Here is a 16510-nt window from a genome sequence, read left to right on the forward strand (position 1 = left end):
TTGTCCTACTAAATCTGTTTATGGTCAACAGAAGGATCATAGACAAATATTTATAATACAAGGGGATATCTGGTATTTTACAAGAAAGGCACAAACATGTGCTCTTCTGTTTGAAAGCAAGGAGTACTAACTGATACTGTTGGAGTGTACTTTTATGATGTTCTGCTTTTTAGATATAGTTTCTGGGTAAAAAAGTACTCCCAGTACTCAGGATTTGGCATCATCTCCATTATGCCATGTTTCTAACTTAAAATTTTTGCCCTCTGTTTACTTTATTATTTTATTTAATTTATTTTTTTGTCCTGTGTATATTTTAAAGCATACCTTGGCATAGTCTCAAAATTACAAACTGTAAACTTAACCATCACAAATATTTTTGTGCCTGAAGTACTTACTACACTTATAATAATAAATATTCCTTTGGGTGTTCAAGAACTAATCTTAAATATGTTAGAGGGTTTCCTCTAATGCTATGCTTAGCAAATTCTTTGTTAGCTCAAAGATGTTAAAACCCTGTTTTAAAAATCTGCATATGTGTCTTGCTATTTTTAATTATATAATAAAAATTTTTAAATATTAAGGAAAATTTAATTTAGTTCACCTACACTTAAAAATAAATATATGACTTATTCTGTGTTCTTTTTTGGAGAGGGACAGGATGCCACAAATGCAATAAAAGGAGGAGAATTAAATGCCTCTAAAATGGTAGAAAATTGCAGTTTAACCCTTCATAGATTAAGAGCAAAATTGATAAGACTCTTTCTTTTTACTATTATCCCAACAGTTTTACTTATTTAACTAAAGTACTCTAACTACAAACGTCTTATCTCACCTCACCAAGATGCAAATGAGACTGTATTGATAGCTCAGATTCAAAACAATTTCCCTTAAAATTACGATTTGGGCAGTGGGATTTCTTTCCAGGCTTTCTTCTTTGTTATTATTTAGACATATGTAATATTTACCCTTAAATCTCTGGATGCAGAGACTTTATTTATTTGTAGATTGGCATGGCACTAGAATTATATTCTTATAAAAGTGTCATCTGGGTTTCAAACATAGTTGAGAAACATCTTATCGTCTTGCTAGATAAAATAATTTTTTCTTGACAAATACTGTATGCTGTCACTTATATATGGAATCTGAAAAAGCCAAACTCATAGAGAGTAGAATGGTGGTTACCTGGGGCTGGGGGAAATAGGGAAATGTTCTAACTTCCAGTTAGAAGATGACTAATTTCTGGAGATCTATTGCACTGCCTTGTGATTATAGTTAACAATTGTGCATTATACTTTGAAAGTTAAGAGCAGAGTTTGAATATTCTTACCACAACAAAAGAAATGGTAATTATGTGAAGTGATGGAGATGTAAACTAATGGTACGATGCTAATCATTTTGCAATATTTAAGTGTATCAAATCAACACATTGTGTACCTTAAACTTATACCATGTTATATCTCAATAAAGCTGGAAAAATAATTGTTTGTCTAAAAGGATAATTGTTTACTTAAAATGTTGAAATCTTTTGGACTTGAGATACTGTTGTGATTGAGTTATATTACTTAGATATTAGGTTGATGAAACCTAAGTAATTAATCAAAAAGTAATTATGGAGGTCCACAATTCACAGAAGTGATAAGCTGGTAGGTATTCAGCTCCTTGGTTGAAGTTTAAGCAACTTGAAGAAATACCTTCCGCTTTGGTATTTTCCCATGTTAGTGGAGACTGATACATTTGCTGGGTGATAAGGATGGTCTCTGGACCTAGAAAGACACAAATTTCCCTCTTTTATTAATAAATCTTCCCCCAGAGGATCCAGGACCCCATTCAATGCTATATCTTTCGTGTCATACCTTTCTCTATTCACTCAGTTCTCAATGAAGGCAACATTTCCCTTTCCAAGCATGGAGGCCAGATTTTTTTAAAAACAATTTTATAAAATAAGTAATTTTAGCCTTCCAATAATATTATTGATACAGCTGAAAACTAATATTCTGTTTCTTCATTTGTCCCACCCTCCTCAACCCATTATACTCAGTCTTTTGCCTCCACCTCCCCACTGAAATTGCTCTGTCAAAGGTCCCCGAAGTTCTGACCAATCCAATTTAAAGTTTTCTTCCTTGACCTCTCTGTGGCATTTGATAGCCATTGACTGCTCCTTGTAGCTCCTTTCTATAGACTTCAGTGATGCATTAATTCACCTGACATCCAGCTATTATTTATTGAGCGCCCATAAATGTCAGGCAGAATGTTAGGCATTGATGATATTTCAATGGGCAAGACATGCATTTTTCCCCCACGCAGATGTTTTACTCATTTAATACAGTGCACATTATCACACAATATTTATTACACAAGATCTAGTATTAGACTTCACTTTGAGACCTGGGTCTGCTACCTACAATTGGGTAAACATGGGCAAATTTCTTAACATTCCTCACCTTTAAAATGGGTGCAATTAAAAATATCCACTTGATAGGAATTTTTTAAATGTTAAAGTAATATACAAAAATGTTTGGTACACTGCTTGGTACTAATATCTCCATTCTTACTGGAACTACCTAATTCAATCAATATAACCTTATAGAGACACTGCAGCATCTCTTTGACTGCTATCTTTGACTCTGGTCTTGTCACACTTAAGTCCAACTTCTGCATTGCTGATTAATTAGCAGCTCATCCCACCACCCCTGCTCCACAGCCATTATACACTTACTACTTGCTCTTCCCTGATTCTGCTGGGCTCTTTCACCTCCCTGCTTCATTCATATTTCATTACTGTCCATCTGTTAGAGTGCTCCTTCCTTCCTTGTTGGCTTTTTGAACACCTACTTTTTCTTAATATTATCTTTCAAACTTTATCTCCCTGAGGAGAAAGTCAGACATTCTTTTTCCCATACTGTCATAGCTCCTGTATGCCTCTGTTATAGCCCAATCATCTGTAATTTAATTATCTGTGGGGGCCCATGAGAGAAAAGTTATCTTGGTAGCTTTTGATGTGACACAACTGTAGCTTTAAAATTGATTCTAGATGAATGTTTAGTTTCTATGAATGAATACTTAGTCTCCATGTGCTGAGCATTATGCTAGTGATAGGTATGCAGACATATATGCCCTCAAGAGGTGCACAGTGTGAAGTTGGATAAGGGACAAAAGATTCATTCACTATTTCATTTTCAGTTAAAGGATGTCAGAATTTAAGCTATTCATTTTTTTGAAGGGATGAATTAATAGTAATTTAAAATTCCTTTAATTTACCTGCTAATGAAAGCAGTTTTATTGTAAGTTTTGCCTCTTTAAGAAATGTATTTTTATATACCCAAATGTCAAGCTTCTTGTGATAAGAGCAGATGAGCATTGTTTCTATGTTTCAGGTGATTTACTGGAAGTAGGGTGTTTGCATCAATTATAAGTGGAATCTTGGGAGTGAGACTGAGCTAAACTACTTTCTCTGTGCTTTCTAAATTTTGAGATGTTTAAAGTGCAAGTCTTGGGTATTGATTCATAGCATATTTGCAGAAGTTGAAGTGATCATTCCCTAGTTCTAATTTTTCAAGCTCTAAGAATTTTTTTATTTTCTCAGCTTGCACAGTTTAACAATTGTGAGACCAAAAATATTTATTAGTTAATTGAATACTGTGGTGTATATAGAATTGCCATGTATGGTATTTGCATATAATATTAAAAATAATTTAGTTTTTCTTTATTGATACAAGTCACTTTAGCACCCTGGTAGGCTTTAGCATTATCATTTGAGACTTAATAACCATTGTATCTTAGGTACAGAAGTGCTTTTTAAAGCAACAAGGATTGATAGACTGCTGTACTCACAAGTAGTTTTAATTTTGTTGCCTCTGGTGAATTTACTTACTTGTTATTTTCTGTATGATTCTTTGGGATTATGACATTTGGAAATAGGACATAAGCTTACTGTATTATATCTGTGTTCTTAATAACTGCGAGGGCATTTTTAATGTTATGAAAAATGCAAGTTAGAAGAAATTCTCTTTTTCTCGTCTGTGCATAAAGACCCTAAGTCCTTTAAGACACAACTCTGCAAAGTGTAGAAGCAATCCATGGAATATTTTCAGTGGCACGTGGAATTTTGTTGTTCAGCAAATATAGTCAGATTATAGGAATTTTTATTTATTCTGAACTTAGTTTTTAATAAGAATTTCATAATTAAAAATTAATAGCAAATAATACTGCCATTGAAGGGCCATAAGTTTAATTTGTATGTATTAGAAATTTTTAGTTACAGTATAGTGATGGTGATGTAAGGATTTTGTATAGAAAGACGTTTTAGTGAAGGGCTTTTCAGACAGCTAGTAATTAAACCAGGAGAGAATGGTTTATAATCCAAGAGAGAAGAGCAATTTAGGAGGAAGAGTTGATGAACACTATAAAACTAAAGGAAAAAAAAAAGTTAAGTAATATGACAAAACAGGATATATTGGTGTAAATAATTACAAAAGCAGTTTTAATGGAGCAGTTGGAGCCAAATTGCAGTGGATATCATCTATCTTGTTTTCTCTCTTTCACACCAGGGAACTAGTTAGAAAACTGCTATTATAATCAATTCTGCTGGCATTATTGTTAGTGAATGCAACATATGTTGAAGTTCAATCTTGTAACATTACAATGTGAGATGAGTAGTGATGTTTTTATCCTAGTAGGTGACTTTCTCAGCTTCTCTTGAACATCAGATCTATGAAACTAAAATTAATGTGAAATGCTTCTTAATAATGGGACTGATTTTCACTTAAATTTTCTACTTCTCATTTCACATGGATTTTAAGAACTTCTTTGTCAAACTAACTTCTTAACTTGGCTTCCACAATATTTAGACTCTATGGTAAGTTCTCAAAAAATATTTGATGTGTTTGGACTCTATTTTAAAACAATATTATTGACTCTGTTTTATCCCCTCACTTCTGGATGGGGAGAACTCATAGGGAATAATAAAGTAGGAGCAGCAAACTAAGCCATAGACAGCCCAGACTACTTTGCATTCTAACAGGACACTAACAAAGTGACCTGTCTTTTCCTGTCTGATTTTCAGGACCTCCTTATAAGATGAGATAGATAATGAAATAAAATATGAATAAGTAAACTACATGTACTGATTTCAGCCAAAGTCAGAGAAGCACTAGGGTGACTCTACATAGAAGCTTTCTTTAGGATACAGACTCAACTCTTTTTATCTGTGCTGTACTCTTCCTCAAGGGTGGATCTAACTAGATTATGTGTGATTCTGCTTCTAATTACTATATAATGCATTGTGTGTGTGTGTGTGTGTCTGTGTGTGTCTGTTTATTTATTTATTATTATAACCATTATTATAAGGTAAATTTCCTTTTGCCATAGCATCTTGGAATAAGTATGAACCGAGAAAACTTAAAGACTTTTAACTCTGTCTGGTCAGATTCCTACTCTACTTTTGTCTGCTCTCATTTTTGTGAGTGAAAGAGTGAACGCAAATCATTCCACAGTTTTAATTCCTTGTTTTGTCTCTCACTTCCTGGGGTCTAGCTGACCTGCATGATTTTCTCAGAGATTACTAATTTAAGCACTTCTGTTTATGCAAGATAACCTGATGCCTTTCTCTGCTCATGTACCATAGATTCCCTCTCTGGTTATATTTCCTACTTAACAAGTGAATTGTGATAAGTAAAATAGTAATATTGAATGGACATAATAAACAACTTTATAATAGCCTCTTAAAATTCTTTAACGATGAGGGAAATTGTTAAGGAAAATATATTATTCATGATAATTACAGCAAATGGAGTATAGTATTGAAAAGAAAAGAGAACAGCTAGATTAGCAGCATTTAAAAACTTCATGCTGCAGGGTTTGAGGGGAGGGAGGAATGAATAGGTGGCACACAGAGGATTTTTAGGGCAGCAAAACTATTCTGTATGATACTATAATGGTGGGCACATGTTACTATACATTTGTCAAAACTCAAGTATATACAACACGAAGAATGAACCCTAATGTAAACTATGAACTTTGGGTGATAATGTTATGTCAGTGTAGGTTCATTGATTGTAACAAATGTACCACTGTAGTGCACAATATCAATAGTTGCCAGGGGAGGGGGTTATGTGTGTGGGGGGCAGGGGGTACATGGAAAATATCTTTATATTCTGCTCAGTTTTGCTATGAATCTAAAATTGCACTAATAAAGTCTATTTTAAAACAACAACAAAAAAGTTGATGCTCATTAACATCTTAGAAGCGTCCAGAAAATCAACGGAAATTTACTTTCTTTAACTCAAAATGAATGACTTAACCTATTTGGGAAATTTGTGTACCCAAGGGAAATACCTCTCTTGCTTCTCTCACTAGCTGCCTCTTCTGGTAAGCATTAAAAAAGCTGTGAATTCAATTATTTTTATTATACTTTATTAACATTTGCTTCCATTTACCTCTAGGTTTGAAGTTTGAGGAAATTCAAGAAAGATTTGGTGAGGAGTTCTTTAATATATGCTTTGATGAGAATGAGAGAGTCCTTCGAGCTGTAGGTGGCACGTTGCAGGACTTTTTTAATGGCTTTGATGCTTTGTTGGAACACATTAGAACTTCTTTTGGAAAACAGGCCACTCTGGAGTCACCATCATTCCTATGCAAAGAGCTCCCTGAAGGTAATCTTATGCTCCACTACTTCCACCCTCACCACATTGTGGGGTTTGCAATGCTTGGAATGATTAAGGCTGCAGGAAAGAAAATCTATCAGCTGGATGTAGAAGTGGACCAGGTTGCAAATGAGAAACTGTGCTCTGATGGTTCAAACCCAGGCAATTGTAGTGGTCTTACTTTCCTTATCAAACAATGTGAAAATACTAGTATCACGAAGAACCTTCCACAGGGAACCTCCCAAGTTCCTGCGGACCTCAGAATTAGCATCAACACCTTCTGCAGAGCCTTCCCTTTCCATTTGATGTTTGACCCCCACATGACAGTCCTTCAGCTGGGGGAAGGCCTAAGGAAGCAGCTGCGATGTGACACTCACAAAGTGCTCAGGTTTGAGGACTGCTTCGAGATTGTTTCTCCAAAGGTTAATGCCACCTTCGAAAGGGTTCTGCTGCGACTGTCCACGCCATTTGTGATTAGGACCAAGCCTGAGGCTTCTGGCACTGAGAATAAAGACAAGGTAAGTGGCTATGGACTTGATATGGGTGATGGGAACTAGGAGATTTACATAATTATTTTAGTAAATTACATGATGGCAGTACTTGTCATTATTTAGGCAAGATAACCTAGAGTGTCATTTAGAAAATTACTTGTCCCTGGATATATGTAAAAAGATTTGGCCTTATTCCCAGCCATTTTGCATAGTGTCTGCCTCTTTCATTAATTTACTTCATCAAATAAAAAGAAAACATTTATTAATACTACCCATAGTAATTACAAAAATGATAAGACTCACTAAAAACTGGATACTGTAAACCCATGACTATTTCCACTGTTTGAACTCAAACTATGAGAGAAATAGTAAGACTGATTGCAACATTCTGGGGATCGCTTGCCTTATTCTTAAATATTGCATAAATATAGGTAAAAAGCTAGCTACATTTTGAATATGTTATGTTTTAAATTTCATAATCTAGGAACATCTGGTTTACATCCTATTACTTTCTTAATATGCAGAATAATGTATCAAGTGACTATCTCAAGACTTCTCTTCTAATTAAATTTTAGTATTGAAAAAGAGACATTTCTTTAGAACATGTTCACTTCTTGAGAGAAGACACTGGAATTATTCTTTTAAATTTAGGGAATATTAAAGCTATTGGTTTTGATTTATAGAAGTACAATATTTGGCTAGAAGTGTTTGAAGCATTTTTGGCCTTAGAATTGAAGTTAGTATTATTGAAAATGTGCCTGAAGTAGAATATATTATTACCAATGTTGATTGCTTTATATATTTTGTAGATTTGACAACAATTAATTCAATCTAAAGTTACTGCTTCAGATTTTTCCCCCTATATTTCATCTTGTATGTCTATTTAATTTGTATACCACAGTAAGAAATAGACACAGTGAAATGATGACTCAGATGTCAAGGCCCCCTGCCAGTTCCAATAATAAGGAACTGTGCTCATTGAGAAGATGCAATTATAATTTAAACATGTTAGTGGCAGTTTAAAAATAAAGCAATAGGCAGGATTTTTAGTTAGAATAGGGATGGAAATCCTCTCATTCTCTGTGCATTTCTGCTTATTCACCTGGGTTTGCCAGAATGGGACATTTGGGAGGCTACAGTTTAGCCCAAATAAAATTATAATCAATAAAGTAAAGTTATGGCATGGAATCTTAACCAGATGAGTAATATTTATGAATTGTTATGTTCCAAATTCCAAATTTATAGTTTCCTAAAACATGGAAAGAAGAAAATCAGGGTTAAAAATTATGATCCTGTTGATAAATTTGACCTTGATATTCATTATTTTTCCCATAATTGCTGGTCTTATTAATAACTCCATGTTATCTGAAGTTTCTAATTTTGTATTGGGCTTTGATAAGAAAGTTCTAATTTTCAATAATGTAAGATATTTATTCTTTAGTCTACAGTGAAGGCTTTCATTTTAATTTAACTATTTTAGCTCTGCACTTAATACCAATGGACTACCACCCCTGCCATCAAAAAGAAAAACAACAAAAACAAGAGCTAATCATACAGCTGAATGATGGTAAATCATTTGCAGAGTGAACTGTAATGCTTTTGCTAAACCATGATCTTTGTCATTTTTGTGTTGTCAGTAGTGTTAACTATATAACTAGAGGTAGAACACTCTTGTAAGCAATTTGGTGAGGTAGCCATCATCCTAGTTTCAAAGAATTTACATCTTGATTCTGCAGTAATGAGTTATAAAGACATAAGTGTTTGTTACCAGAAGCAAAAATATCACTGAGAGGCATCTGATGCATTTTCAAAGAGAGGCAAAGGGGAATCTGAGTTTTCAACCATGAAAAGCTCATCCTTTTATCAATACTAAGTTAGAATAATTCTCTAACAAATTAGGCTGCCTACCTCGGAAAGTTATTTGTGAAGATTAAATGACACAATCCATGTAAAATTCTTATTATATCTTTGTTGAATAAATGTTCATTATTGTTACTTCTACCACTATTATTATTATTATTGTTCCTTTCCCCTTGTCACATTCCTCCTATCCTCTCTTCTTGCCTTATGGAAGTTAGTACCGGAAATCAGTAGGTTGAATAATTTTAGAGAAATATCAACTCTACCTAACATCTTCACAAAATACGACTTGGGTTTGTCTTCTTAATAATGACTAGAAGACCATTTGTCACAAATCCTGTAGGAGCTTTGTTTGAATCTGCTTTTTTATTTATAGGCTATCATTGTTTTAAAACCCCTAGTCTCTTTTTCAAATTCACTAAAGTTTGGAATCAAGTTTTTATTACCTGTGTCTATTAATATATTTTATGTTCACTTGTTACAGCACTTTGTTGTGTCAGTGGCTTCCAAAATAAAATGCACTGGTTAGCTTAGGCAAAACCTGAAACAGCAATGGATTTGAGAATCAATAAATGAGTTCCTTTAACATTTTTTTTTCCTTAGTAGCAATGTTTCAAAGAACATTGTGGAAGGAGTCCAGCATTTGAAATACATCATCCCTATGATACAGCAATGGCATGCTATTCATCTTCACTTTTGTTCTCAAGGTTAGAACTTAGGAAAAGCATAATAACAACAACACATTTCTTTTTCGATCCCCAGAAATATCATCACATTTTGCCTTATTAATTAGAAGCTGCAAAACAAATATCAGGAGATAATTTTAAAAGACTAAAGGAAGAATTAACCTCTGATTTTCTGTGGTCAAATCAGTTTCCAAAATGCTCCTTTATCTTTTCTAGACATGTGCCCATTATTTTTCTGACATGGTGATTGAAAAGTTTAAAATATATTTATTAATCTTACCAATCCATGATGACGCTGTTGAGAGACAAATTTCATCCAGTTGTTAAGAATACATTATTTGACTTCAACTTAAAATTAATTTAATTTGGGAAAATGTGAGCATTCCTTCTCTGTTCAGATCATAACATTCTATTAGAGAATTTCAAACACTGAACAATATTTTAGTGATGGACAAAATGACACTAGGACTTTTTCTATAAATGAGCACTATAGAACATAGATGTACAATAACTTCGATCAAAATTATCTGGAGTTTTCTTTGCTCTTATAATTATAAATGAGATATTTAATTTTAATTTTTAATGTTTATTTTCTCTAGAATTTCTCCCTGACCATAAACTACCTTTTAAAGTGGGTTAGACAAATTTAGATTTTTTTAAATTGAAGTATAGTTGATTTACAGTATTATATTGGTTTTAGGTGTACAGCATAGTGATTCAGTATTTTTACGATTATACGCCATTAAAAGTTATTACAAGGTAATGGCTATAATTCCCTGTGCTATAAAATATATCCTTGGTGCTTATCTATTTTATACATAGTAGTTTGTATCTCTTAATCCCGTACCCCCAATTTGCCACTCCTCTTTCCCTCTCCCATTTGGTAACCACTAGTTTCTTTTCCTTCTGTGTGAGTCTATTTTCATTTGCATATACATTTGTTTGTAGTATTTTTTAGACTCCACATATAAGAGTTATGTAGTATTTGTCTTTCTTTGTCTGACTTATTTCACTAAGCATAATATTCTCTAGGTCCATCCACATTGCTGCAAATGACAGAATTTTATTTTATTTTTAAATGGCTGAGTAATATTCCACTGTATATATCTTCTTTATCCATTCTTCTATTCATGGGCACTTGAGCTGCTTCCATACCTTAGCTATTGTAAATTGTGCTGCTATGAACATTGGGGTGCATGTATCTGTTCAAATTAGTGTTTTCATTTTTATATACTTAGGAGTGGAATTGTGGATCATATGATAATTCTACTTTTAGTTTTTTGAGCAACCTCCAGACTGTTTTCCATAGTGGTTGCACCAATTTACATTACCACCAATGGTTTACAATGGTTCCCTTTTCTCCACATCCTCTCCAAAATTTGTTATTTGTAGACTTTTTGATGATAGCCATTCTGATAGGTGTGAGGTGATATCTTGCTGTCATTTTGATTTGCATTTCTCTAATAAGTAGTGACATTGAGCATCTTTTCATGTTCCATTGGCCATCTGTATGTCTTCTCAGAAAAAATGTCTTTTCAGGTTTTCTGCCCAGTTTTTCATTGGGCTGCTTGTTTTTTAGATACTGAGATGTATGAGCTGTCTATATATTTTAGATATTAACCCCTTGATGGTCGTATAATTTGCAAATATTTCCTCTAATTCCGTAGGTCGTATTTTCATTTTGTTGATGGTTTCCTTTGCTGTACAAAAAATTTTAAGTTTTATTAGGTCCCATTTGTTTATTTTTGCTTTTATTTCTTTGGTCTTAGGGAACAGATACAGAAAAATACTGCTCGATTTATGTCAGTGTTCTGCCTATGTTTTCTTCTAGGAGTTTTATGGTTTCCAGTCTCACATTTAGGTCTTTAATTCATTTTTGGAGTTTATTTTTGTATATGGTATGAGGAAATGTTCTAAAGTCATTGTTTTACATGTTTTTTCAACACCAACTTGTTGAAGAGTCTGTCTTTTCTCCATTGTATATTCTTACCTCCTTTGTCATAGATTGATTGACTGTCATAGTGTGGGTTTATTTCTGGGCTCTCTATTCTATTCAGTTGATCTATGTGTCTGTTTTTGTGCTAGTAGTATGCTGTTTTGACTACTGTAGCTTTGTAGTATAATCTGAAGCCTGGGAGGGTGATATCTCCAGGTCTGTTCTTTATTTCTAAAGATTGCCTTGGCAATTTGGGGTCTTTTTTTGGTTCCACATGAATTTTAGAATCATTTGTTCTAATTCTGTGAAAATATCATAGGTATTTTGTTAGGGATTATGTTAAATCTGTAGATTGCTTTGGGTAGTATGGCCATTTTAACAATATTAATTCTTCTAATCCAAGAGCATGGGATATCGTTCCACTTCTTTGTATCATCTTCAGTTTCCTTCATTAATGTTTAATAGTTTTCAGACTATAAGTTGTTCAGCTCCTTGGTTAAGTTTATTCCTAGCTATTTTATTCTTTTTGCTGCAATTTTAAGTGGGATTTTTTTTTTTTAACTTTCTCTTTCTGATCTTTCATTGTTAGTGTATATAATGCAACAGATTTCGATATGTTGCTCTTGTATCCTGTAACTTTGCTGAGTTTATTAGTTCTAATAGTTTTTAGATGGAGTCTTAAGGGTGTTCTATGTAAAGAATCATATCATATGCAAATAGGGACAGTTTTAATTTTTTACCTTCTAATTTGCATTCCTTTTATTTATTTTCCTTGTCTGATTGTGTCACTAGGACTTCTGATACTGTGTTAAATAGAAGTGGTCAGAGTGGGCATCCTTGTCTTTTTCCTGAATTGTTCCCATAGGTTTTGAAGTGTTGTGTTTCCATTGTCCTTTGTCTTGAGCTATCTTTTTACTTCCTCTTAGATTTCTTCATTGACCTAGTAGCTTTTTAGTTACATGTTGTTTAATCTCTACATGTTTGTGTTTTTCCCATTTTTCTTCCTGTAGTTGATTTCTAGTTTCATACCTTTATGGTCAGAAAAAATTACTTGATATAATTTCTATTCTTAAATTTGTTGAGACTGGTTTTGTGGCCTAGCCTGTGATCTATCCTGGAGAACATTCCATGTTCACTTGAAAAGAGTGTGTATTCTGCTCTTTTTGGATGTAATGTCCTATAGTTATAGAGTCCAAATGGCCTAGTGTGTCATTTAAGAACACTTTTTCCTTATTGATTTTCCATCTAGATGATCTGTCTATTGATGTCAGTGGGGTGTTAAGGTGCCCTACTCTTATTGTATTATTGTCAATTTCTCCTTTTTATGACTGTTAGTATTTGCTTTCTATATTTAGGTGTTCCTGTATTGGGTGCATATATGTTAATGAGTGTAATATCCTCTTCTTGCATCAATCCCATTATCATTATATAATGCACTTCTTTGTCTTTTATTATAGCCCTTGTTTTAAGTCTATTTTGTCTGATATGAGTATTGCCATCCCTGCTTCCTTGTCATTTCCATTTACATGAAATAACTTTTTCCATCCCTTCACTTCCAGTTCACTGTGTGTCTTTCACCCTGAAGTGTCTATTGTAGGCAGTATATTGAAGAATCTCGTTTTCAATCCAGTCAGGCACCCTGTGTCTTTTGAATGGAGGTTTTAGACCATTGATACATAAAGTAGTTGTTGATAGTATGTAATTATTGCTATTTTATTACTTGTTTTTTGGTTGTTTTTGTAGTTCTTCCTTGTTCATTTCTTCTGTTTGTTTCTTCCCTTGTTGTTTGATGATTTTTTTTTAGCAACATGCTTGTGTTTCTTTTTGATTTTGGTATATGTAATTGTAGGTTTTTAATTTGTTGTTATCATGAGATTCACATATATTAACCAATAATTATATTTACTTGTTTTAAACTGGTAGTCATTTAAGCTCAAACACATTTTTAAAAATCTACATTTTTTTATTCCCTTCCCCCAATTTTGTGTTTTTTATGTCACATTTTACACCTTCATGCTTATCCCTTAACTGCTTATTGTAGTTATAGTTGCTTTTACAATTTTTTGTCTTTTAATCTAAATACTGGCTTATTTAAGTGGTTGATCTTCAATCTGTACAGTATATTTGTCTTTCCTAGTGGAAATCCCTTTCCTATAGATTCTTTCTTTTCCATTTAGGGAATACCCTTCAACTTTTTTTTAGGGTAAGTTTAGTATTGATGAATTCTTTTAGTTTTTGCTTTTATATGAAGTTTTTTTTTTTTTTTTCAATTTCTCCAATTCTAAATGATAATCTTGCTGGGTAGAGTATCCCAGGTTGCAGATTTTTCCCTTTCAGGACTTTGAATATATCCTGCTACACCTTATGGTCTTTAAAATTTATGCAGAGAAATTAGCTGATAGACTTATGAGGGTTTCATTGTATATAATTCTTTGTTTTTCTCTTGCTGTCTTTGGAATTCTCTATCTTTAACTTTTGCTATTTTAATTATGATATGTCTTGGTGTAGATCTCTTTGGGTTCAGCGTGTTTGGAACTCTCTGTGATTCCTGTATCTGGATGTCTGTTTCCTTCTTTAGGTTTGGGAAGTTTTCAGCCATAATTTCTTCAAATACATTTTCAATCCCCTTCTCCCTCTTTTCCTTTTCTGGACACCTGTAATGCAAATTTTGGAATGCTTAATGTTATTTTAAAGATCTCTTAAATTGATTTTTTTTTTTTTGAATTAGTTTTTCTCTCTGCTGTTCTCATTGGGTGATTTCTATTATTCTATTTTCCAGATCACTTATGTGTTCTTCTGTATCAATTAGTCTGCTACTCATTCTTGTAGTGTGTTTTTTATTTCAGCTATTGAATTATTCATTTCTGATTGGGTCTTTTTATATTTCCTAGTTCCTTGTTTAGAAAATTTCTTCTCCTTAATACAGTTAACATTTTTATTACCAATGTTTTGAATTTTTTATCTGGTGAATTGTTTATTTCTGTTTCATTATTTATTTTTTCAATGGTTTTCTCTTGCTCTTTCAATTGAGAGTAGTTCCTCTGCCTTTTCATTTTAGTTAACTTTCTCTACTTCTATGAATTTAGTTGAAACAGTTACCTATTTCAGTCTTGAAGGGATTTAGGGATTTTCTTATGTGGAATCATCTCTATGCAGACTATGTGTGCCCAAGGCCTTTGATGGGAGGGCTGGACTTGACATGGACAACAATTACGTCTTTCCTCAGTGTGTGCTGGTAACTATCGCCTTGACAGTGGATGGGGATCCAGGTAGAGGGGCTAGAGCCAGCACTGGACATGAGGTGGGACTTCTTCTCTGCTCAGTGGCCGTCACTGCCCTGTCAGAGGTGGGGGTCTGATCTCAAGTTCCTGGAGCAGAAGCCCTGAGGGTTGACCTTGAGCTGGCTCTGTTCCTTTTAAGTGTGTATTTTTTCCCTCTCTCTGCCCAGGGACTTTTGCCTCAGAGGAGCCGAAGTAGTAGGGTCCGGGGGCAGAGGTCTGATGCGCAGCATGTGTAGGTGTCTACAGCTCTACTGAAATGCAGCCTCAGCTGCAAGCCCCCTTTGTCACTCACAGGTGGTCATTGTCCTCTGCTTACACCACCCCCATCCTGTGTAAAGCTTCTCTCCTGGGCTGATGGGGTCCTGGGTAGATTCCTGGTGTGTGCTGGAAGGTTAGCTGTGGTTGAGTGGAGGCCATCAGATACCTGGGCTGCTTCTGAGGTGCTGCTTGAGTAAGTGCCAAAATGGCCACCTCTGCCCCACCTGAGCTCCCCCTGGGACTGGGTTGCCTCTGTGTCCCATGGTCAAGTCTTCTCTGGTCCTTCCCACCTTAGATGCAGTGCCATGGCATGGCATGGAGTAAGTGGGGCTGGGTGTTCACTTGACTCATGCTGGGGCATGCTGAGAGGCAGTTGCAGGATCCCCAGCAGCTGCCAGAGCAGACCTGTCTCTGACCTGCCTCTGGGGCTAGCCAGCATATGTTCACTTTTCAGGAGCTGAGTCCAGTCTTTTCCCTACCCTTCTATTTGTTGCAGTGGACCTCCAACTATACAAGGGGGTGTGTCTTCTCCACATAGGCCCCAGGACTGGAACGCCCAGTCTGTGGCTCTGCCTGCTCACCCCCCAGGGTACTCACCTGAGTGTTTGTTCAAGTAATTGCCTTTTCCTCTGAGTCCCCTCTCAAGCGTACAGGTCCCAACCCAATTGCTATTCTTCCCTTCCTACCCAATTACATGTTTCTTGCTTACAGTCTTGGTTGAACAGGAGTCTTTCTTCTAGTTTCCAGTTAGTTTTCAGTGAGAATTGGTCCACATATATATTTACTTTAGATGTGTTTGTGGGGAGAGGTGAACTCCACATCCTCTTACTCTGTCATCTTGATCTCACTGCTTCCAAATTGAGATTCTGATGCAGATATTACTGAGGTTCATGCTGGCTTTCTTTCTTGATTTTTTTTAATGCCTGTAATGTTAAAATTACTGTAGAGTAAGTGTTATGTTACTATACAGTTACTGTATTCTGTATATATAAAGGACAGGGTAGATGATTACATGGTCAATAATATATTCCTTACAGTAATCCTCATGTTTAAAGTATACATTTTGCCATGTTTTTATTTTTGTTAGCAGGAAAGACTGCAACTCTGAACTTACAAAAGAAAGTGACCCTACTGTAGATCAGACATTATTTAGTTCTAGTGTAGGTTCTGATGAGTGGGAAATTAGCCCCTTTCATTAAAACTTGTTCAGAATCTTTCTTTAATTGTTCCTTTTATATTTAACTTAGAATCATTTTTTTTAGCTGGTAGCTTTCAGATTCAGTAAATTAAAATCTGAAGAGCTATTTTGAGTGTGTTGTCTACCTCCCAATTTTTAATGGTGCTCTCTTTATTTATA

The 16510-nt window shown here is 34.5% G+C and overlaps 1 protein-coding gene across 1 annotated transcript in view; it reads left to right on the top strand.

The window, feature by feature from the left end:
* Positions 1 to 16510, top strand: part of GUCY1A2 (guanylate cyclase 1 soluble subunit alpha 2) — a 436347-nt gene that overhangs the window by 74372 nt on the left and 345465 nt on the right. The window contains exon 4 of the mRNA XM_004284012.3: positions 6441 to 7159. Within this exon, the coding sequence (XP_004284060.1) occupies positions 6441 to 7159 (719 nt within the window). The remainder of the gene's footprint in view (positions 1 to 6440; positions 7160 to 16510) is intronic.

Source organism: Orcinus orca, chromosome 8, assembly GCF_937001465.1.
Source record: "Orcinus orca chromosome 8, mOrcOrc1.1, whole genome shotgun sequence".
NCBI lineage: Eukaryota > Metazoa > Chordata > Mammalia > Artiodactyla > Delphinidae > Orcinus > Orcinus orca.